This window comes from Athene cunicularia (assembly GCF_003259725.1).
Source record: "Athene cunicularia isolate RWA chromosome 2 unlocalized genomic scaffold, athCun1 chr2_part1, whole genome shotgun sequence".
NCBI lineage: Eukaryota > Metazoa > Chordata > Aves > Strigiformes > Strigidae > Athene > Athene cunicularia.
In genome coordinates, this window is record NW_020799095.1 from 64,111,879 (window position 1) to 64,120,258 (window position 8,380).

At 44.2% G+C, this 8,380-nt stretch overlaps 1 protein-coding gene across 2 annotated transcripts in view; it reads right to left on the reverse strand.

Moving 5' to 3' along the window:
* MYLK4 (myosin light chain kinase family member 4) overlaps positions 1-8,380 on the reverse strand; it is a 79,849-nt gene that overhangs the window by 60,997 nt on the left and 10,472 nt on the right. For both annotated transcript variants that reach the window (XM_026842522.1, XM_026842521.1), the window contains exon 2: positions 4,088-4,346. In XM_026842522.1, the coding sequence (XP_026698323.1) occupies positions 4,088-4,346 (259 nt within the window). The remainder of the gene's footprint in view (positions 1-4,087; positions 4,347-8,380) is intronic.

The window sequence follows — 8,380 nt, forward strand, 5'->3', positions numbered from 1 at the left end:
CGTTACTAATAGAAAAGAAGCTGCACACATCTGAATCACAGAGGCAGGGTTTAAAAACAAGCCACTGACCTTGAAGAAGATAATTTTATGGCACTTAAAACTGAACAGTTATTAGGGAGAGGGAGTTTGTGTCCTAATTTCAAACAGCAATTCAAAACTTAACAATTTGAATTGCATTCTCACATTAACCAGGTAAAAGCCAGGAGAAAAAGACTGCAGGTTTGCTGACCAGAAGCATGCAGCTTTGGCTGGGCCATCAGAAGTCGTTTAGGTGGGAAATGTGGAGCTCATTGAGAGCTAACGCAGTTGCGCAGTTGCGTAAATTGTGTGGTAGTTTCACAATCAATTTACCTTTGCATTAAGTTGGTGCTGTTGTCAAAAGAGGTGGTTTCACCTTCCCACACCTGTTTGTTCCTACTTTGTACCACCCCCTCCCTCAGACCAACACAACCCCTTGGTGTGGCTATTCAGTGCAATAGGTCAAGGACAGATCTGGATTTTTATTCTTTTTTTTAATCTGGTTGTCACACATGAAAACCGTTCCTAGAAACCAAAATGTCTGTCACTTGTTAATATATAACTGAAGCAAAACTTCGTGTTCATTCCTGACGACAACTTAGCCGAGAGACAAAGACACGTGATGCCAACTGTACAAATGGGGGCCAAGAAGCCGTTCTGAAGAAAACACGTGTAAAACAGGTAAAGAGCCGTTTTGTCATGAGTTACTTTCTGTCATTCTCTCCGAGAGCAAAATGGTCGTGGTGGAGAGCTGCTGTGGCAAAGAGTGCCATCTAGAGGAGAGCAACATCCCGGCCTCCCGACAGCACCACCAGATACCCTACCCTGAACAGGTCCTTACTCCTAACGGTCAACAATTGCTGCGTTCACTTTCCATAGTTGTATTTTAATGGCTCTAAAAGTCGTCTTTTTCTTTTAGATTAGGTTTTTGTTTTTACAAGAATATACTGTACTGAAAGATGAAAACTGTTTGCTTATTCTAGAAAATATATATCTAGAAAAATAGTTTTTGACCAAGGGGATAATTTTCTTCCTTAATTATAATCAGTTAGTATCAGACAGCTTTGTTTCTTCCAGTAAGTACACACTTTGACCACTCTCTTCTAGACGGTCTCTTGAGTTGTAACTCACTCCCATTGAAGGGCATAGATGTTTTGTCACGGCTTTCAAAGTGAGCAGGACTTCATCCACAGAAATTACGTACGTATGCCCACAAGCACACACATGTAAATGCATACAACTGAGCAAAGTTTGCTGTATTTCCTGCTAGCACTATCTTCTTTCCTTCCTTTGATCAGTACAATAAAACTGCTCATTAGGCAAGCAGACCAAGCTAAGAGCTTTCAAAGAAAGGTCTTGGTTTTCCTTTCATCAAAATTAACAGCACAGCTAGGGCTCAATCCCATTGAGAAAATCCTAAAAAAATCGTGTCTAAGTTAAGTTCTAAAAGATTAGGTAAACATAAATAATGTTTATGTATCTGGAAACCTCACTCCAGTGAGGCGCATTACAAGAGTTCAGTTTGACTGCCTTTCACCTTTGAAGTCTTATCCCCAGGAGGCTGATGAGCTAAAATGGGAACACAGAGCTCTTTCTCCAGCTTGCAACTAGCCACCAGCTGTTCATCTTCTAAGCTTATTCCTTTCTCCTGTACTGCACCTCCAAACTCTCTCTGCCTTGTCTTACAGGGCTTTTAACAAAGAGCCTGTTCCAGCCATTAGACTGAAGAAGCAATGGGTTAGAGATTTTTCAGTAGAGTGGGAGAAAATCCCACCACCTCAGCTACTATCTGCAATTCATCATCAAACTAACATACATTAACACAGGCAAAGCAGCTCTCAGCCTTTTTCCTGACCCTAAAGAGACAAAACTCAGAGAAAAGCTACATGTCGGTCACAGCAATTTTTACTCTCTCACCTGTGCCAGTTGTGATTTTCACACTGGAAGAAAACTACCTTAAAAGAGCCAACAACATCCTCCAGACAACAATCACCCAGATTTATTTATTTTTTAATTCTCATTTTCACTGTAACGCTAAAAAAACCTATCTAAAATAAACACATAGAATCATAGAATGGCTTGGGTTAGAAGGGACCTTACAGATCACCTAGTTCAAACCCATCTGCCATGGGCAGGGACACCTTCCACTAGATCGAGTTGCTCAAAGCCCCGTCCAACCTGACCTTGAACACTTCCAGGGAAGGGGCAGCCACAGCTTCTCTGGGCAACCTGTTCCAGTGTCTCACCACCCTCAAAGTAAAGAATTTGTTCCTTACATCTAATCTAAATCTTCCCTCTTTCAGTTTAAAAAAATTACCCCTTGTCCTATCACTACACTCCCTGATAAAGAGTCCCTCCCCATCTTTCCTGTAGCCCCCTTCAAGTACTGGAAGGCTGCCAGAAGGTCTCCCCAGATTCTTCTCTTCTCCAGACTGAACAACCCCTGGGGAGGTTGCTCCACCCCCAATCATCTTCAGGTCCCTCCTCCGGACTCACTCCAACAGGTCTGTGTCCTTCTTATGTTGGGGGCCTCAGAACTGAACACAGTACTCCAGGTGGGGTCTTACAAAAGTGGAGTAGAGGGAGAGAATCCCCTCCCTTGACCTGCTGGTCACACTTCTCTTGATGCAGCCCAGGATGCAGTTGGCTTTCTCAGCTGCAAACTCGCATTGATGAGTCATGTTAAGCTTCTCATCAATCAACACCCTCAAGTCCTTGTCCGTAGGGCTGCTCTCAATCCACCCATCACCCAGCCTGTATGTATACTTGGGATTGCCCTGACTCATGTGCAGGACCTTGCACTTGGCCTTGTTGAGCTTCATGAGGTTTGCACGGACCCACCTCTCAAGCCTGTCCAGGTCCCTCTGGATAACATCCCTTCCCTCCAGTGTGTCGACTGCACCACACAGCTTGGTGTTATCAGCAAACTTACCGAGGGTGCACTCGATCCCACTGTCCATGTCACCATAAGAGATGTTAAAAAGTGCCAGTCCCAATACCAACCCCCTAAGGAATGCTATTCATCACCACTCTCCACTTATTCTACTTATATGAGACATACTTTGCCTGTTTTAATATAGAGATCCTGTTCTTCCTCTACAAACTAAAAATTGTAGTAGCTTACTGAAGACTGGAATAATTTTGTACAAAATTGACCCAGTAGATTAAGAAACATCAAAAATTCAACTTCTTGAGTTGTGAATACAAATGAAAACATAATGAAATTTACTTTACACTGATGCTCCAGAGTATCATCTGAACACAAAAATATTCAGAATTCTCGAAAAACTATTCTACCATATCAGCACAAACAGCCACAGCACAAATTTTTCAAGTCTTTTCAGAAACTGGTGTGTAAAATTAATTTCTCATTGCCCTATTGCAAGCAGATTTTCTCAGTTATTGTCTAAATGACATGTCAATAAAAATACTGGTTCCTCTAGTCTCCTGCATAGAATAAGCATAATACAAGGAAATATGTTGTTATTTCTAAACCCCTTTTGGCTGATCACAGAGTCATTTTCCTGCCGGAGACCCCATACTATGATGCCCACCACTGTTTTTACCGGAGACAGGTGCAGCACAGAGCTACACGGGACAACACTCAGCCCTGCAAGCATGGCACACAGCAGATAACCATGCCCTGCTCCCCAGTTAATGGGGAGCAAAGGACAAAGCTGCCTTAGTTCCTCTGGGAAATCTGCTCTTTCCATTGGATTAATTCACTAACTCCAGAGATGTTAGACAGGACAAATGCTCTCAAAATATGAATCCAACAAAATTTCTGTTTACCTTCTGATTTTGAAGAGCTGCAGAACCATACAACTTCTTCACAACTTCTGAATACAAATCCAGCTGTAAATAAACCCCAGAATAAAAACACACGTGCTTGCTTCTATGAATTCAAAAGATTAAAAGATGATGGCCAGACTCTCACAGCTGCAATACATTTTCACAGATGATAATGAAAAATTCAACTCTACTGGGAAACACACATAGTAAACTCTTTAGCTGTAAGAAGAAAGGGACAGTGCTTTGTGAAAACAAAAATTGTTACGCAGTTAGTTACCTTCTCATCTTCTGTTCCAGGATCTGATTCACTGATTTTTTCTTCCTGAAAGCTTCTAGTCCTCTCCACTTTTTCCACGCTCTGAAAAAAGGCTGTTTTTTCCAGTCTGTTGCTGTTATATCGTGCATTGATCTCTTCCAGCCTGTTAATCTTAAGTAGCTTCATACTATGCCCAGTTAATTTACTCTCTGTTTTCTTCTCCACCTTAGATTCATAAACCAGTGAACACTCGTAACTTCTGATTTCTCCTCCTTCTTGGCTGTACAAAAGAAAGACAATTAAGAGGCATCAGTGTTATTCATGCATAGCTTAGAAAACTGCTGTTGTTGCAATACTTTATAGTTCTACTCTCCTTACACTTTCTGAACCAACACACATGTAGATTTAACAAGCCCTAGCTGTTCACAGACACCATTCTACCTTCTCATCTACATTCAACACCAGGTAATTCAAGTAGGCTACAAGACCAATGTCATTTAATTTGTTCATAGAAACTATTTAGCTCTATCAAATCAATACATATTGCTGTTGCTCGCAGACCTTGCTTATAGATCGTTCCTCACTTTTTTAACCACTTCAGTAGCTTCTTGTTGCTCAGTGTGCTTTCCTTCCCTTTGTTGTAGTTCCATCAAGTTGGCATGTGAGGACCCTGTTATTAAGACCATTAAGATTTTAGATATTAAACAAAGTGGTTTAGTCCTGAACACAGGCCTTCCGTCTCTTCCCACTATCCTACACCACAGAAATGGTAATTACCAAAATGGTGGTGATTTCAGGCCCTCTGTTGAAGGCTGCAAAAGAGCACAGTCCTCAGCTGGGTTCCTTCCTACTGTAGGCCCTCAGTATGTGCCTAGCACTTCTGTGAGGTAGGACCATCAAAGCTTCTCTACTGGTAAGGTTGGCTGGAAAGTTGATGTAAGTCAGGCTGTTAGTTATGATTAATTCTTTGCAGAAGGGCTTTTATTCCACAGCAAGGTGGTGGGCTCCACCACCCCACCCCACCCCCGCCAAGTAATGACTTGGTTATGCTCAGAAAGTATGTCCTTTTGCACAACCAATTTTAAAAGAGTAAGAGAAATACTCTAAAATTTCACTTAGTACCTCTGTGTAGACCCAGGAAATAGAGGACCTATTAGAGGACCTAAACTACCTTCATTGTTATTATTGCAACCCTTTCTTCACTGTACTGGAAACCCAGCTACAAAAGCACAACACTGATGCTTTAGCTCTAGAAAGCTGAATCTGGTCAATCTCATTACACAGCTCGTGGTTTTCATTTTAACTTGCATAAATACCATAAATTATATGGCATAATTAAGAATGTATATACAGCCTTACAGTCATTAGCAGCACAGAGAAACAGCTTTCAGTGTACAGCCAGAGAACCAATTAAATCAGTTATTTTTACCCAAACACCTTCCAACAGAAAATGTTCCTCACTATGTTTTGACCCCACATCTGTGCACGTGCAGCCTACATCTTCACCGCCCATAGTTAGCCCTCCAAACTCTTCCCAGATGTGAAAGATGACACATACTATCACATGTGACATAGGAGGTGGCTTGCTAGTGGTGACATTTATAGGTGATGGACAGTGAAGGACTGTGCAAGCTTGCAGCTTGCAAATGAGCTTCACAGAGAGATTCTTGGTACCATGTTATTGCAGCCCTGAGATGCAGGGACACCAGCAGGGGACTGTAAGACATTCAGCATCTGAAGTTGTGCACCTGGTATGTAAAAATGCCAGGTCTGCTGATTCTAGCCTCCATCACCAACTTTCATGGTTCTGACATCCCTTTCCATCCCCTTGAGGAGAAACGACACTTCACAAGATTTTCTTCCCCCATTTCTCAAGAGCAGATTCTTGAGTTTTCCTAAACGCCCTGACAATTGCAGGTGACATACCACAAGGGCTCAGTCAAAACTTCAAGCCATTATTCTAGAGATCCTTTGATCTACTCCACACCAAGGGGTAATGCAACATACTCCAAAGCTGTCAGAAAAAACAGGCAATGTTTCCAGATGCCTTCCTGTTGCCTCCATGTCTCCAGCTACTCAAATCCCACAGTATTTTAGAGTGACCTGGCTGTGAAGACTACTTCTGGCCTAACATGACTGCAACCAAGGAAAGTTGATTCAGACTCTCCCTAGCTCTTCAAAGAGCACGTCAATCGCTAGGTTATGATCACCAAATGCGGCCATCCATCTAATGAGAATGATATGTCCTACTGAAAGGACATGTTGTTCCTTCAGGCTGACCAATGGGTCAGCTATCTGGGAAAATATTAATGGGATGGCAAGCCTGGAGGTATTACTGGTTTCTGTTACCAAGCAGAGACTAGGATGGAGTCCAAACCTGATTGCCCTCTCCCCCATTATTACTTTAATATACCCCTGAAACAATAAGCTGTTGAACAACGGAAAGTTTCTGAGGTGCACACAGAAATTCGTTTGCAAGTGCCTTCTCCACAGCCCCAGAAAAGCAATCCTACCCTGGTCATGTGCCACTGAGCAATGGCAGGCTATGGCCTTCTACCTTATTACAAGGAAAAAGAAAAGTTCAAATGGGTGTTGAGCTCTGTTTCCTCCAAAGGAGGGTGAAAACCTTTCCCCCATCATTTACATTCCCCAACTTTGGCCTGGGAGATGTTTTCTTCTGAGTTGTCTTCAGCAAGCTAATCTCTCACTTTAAGCAAAATAGCTTGCTTCATGAACAACATCTTCACTTACACACTCAGAAACCACACACATGTCTTAAAAACACAAGAAGTTGCCTACCTGTATGTACAGGGGATATATACCTATAGTCCTACCGCTTTTTCTGCCTAATAGCAGAAAATAAATACATTCGCACAAAAAACATAAAAACAATACAGAAAATGTTTATAAAATTGGTCAGAAATAGAAATGGGCAGGCAAATAAGTATCAGCCAAAAAGAACAACCCCTTTTTCTTTCACCATCTATTTTTAGATCGCAACCCCTTCAGCCAGAACTAAGTTTACATGATGGGCCGTAAAGCTCTTTACCCAAAACTCAGTCCTTTGACCTCCATCTTCAGCTCAAATAAAAACTTTATTTCTGACCCGTTGGTCATTTGCAAACCAGCCATTTTCAAAATTTAAGCCTGGGGACAGGTACCATTAGCCAGTAGCCTGACTTGTTTACCTCCTAATACATCTTGACATTAGCCTGACTCGAAATTTACAAGCTGGGAACGATTATGTAATGGTATATAATTAAAGCTAAATATATAATTTAAGAAAGAAAACAAGATGTAACGTGGAAAGAATTACCAATGGGTCAAGTTCAGGTGGTAAATGAGGATGCGAATGGTAGCGCTTACTACGCTTTTCTTTCAAGTACAGCCTGCCTTGCATTCTGCCCTGCATTCTGTGTAATACAAGAGCATATTTTATATTAAAAAAAAAAGAAAAAAAACCAGTAATAATAATTTATTGGTAGCTCTTTCAACTGAGAATGCTTAGTTTTCACATATTTCAATAAGTAACCAGGTGGACCTGCAAATACAAGAGAATTGACAGTATTTTATCGATGCGACCCCAGAGTAGCTCCGCAGCGCTTCAGGCCGTCTGAACAGGGCCGGTGTGGCCGTGCTCTTCTCTCGCCCCTTCCCCAGGCTTGGCTGCACCAGGCCGCCGAGGCAGCGTGCTGCCTGGAAACCCACAGAGCCAGCAGCGACAACCCCACCTGCCCTGGAATCGGGGCCTGCAAGACCACAGAGGTACTGCACATCCCGAAGAGATTTTTCGGCATCTTACGTCAAAGCAGACAAACCTCAGCAGAGGTGACAGCCACAACTAAGGGCGGTCGGGGCTCTGCCCCTGAAGAACCTGCCCCGCGATGCCCTGTAAATGCAGGGGCTGAGGGCAGGCTCCCCTCAGAGCGCCGTGTCGGCACCTGCCCGCAGGGGCCTCTCCGCCCCTCCGCGCCCCCTTCCTCTCCCCGAAGCCTGCGGGGCGGGAGAGCGGCCCCTGCTCCCGCGGTGATAGGGGCGGGGAGCGGGGACGGGCGGACTACAGCTCCCGAAGGGCTGCGGGCGCCCGGCGCCGCCGGCCTCGCTTCCTGCCCCGGCCTGGCCTCGCCTCACGGGCCGCCGGCGGCGGGAGTCGATGGAGGGCGCCGAGGAGGAGCGGGCGGTGCAGTGCCCCGTGTGCCTGCGGGAGCTGCCGGCCGCGCACATCAACTCGCACCTGGACCGGTGCTTGCAGGCCGCGGAGGGCGAGGCGGAGCCGGGCTCGTCGCCCCCTTGCAAGTGGCCGCGCCTCGCCGC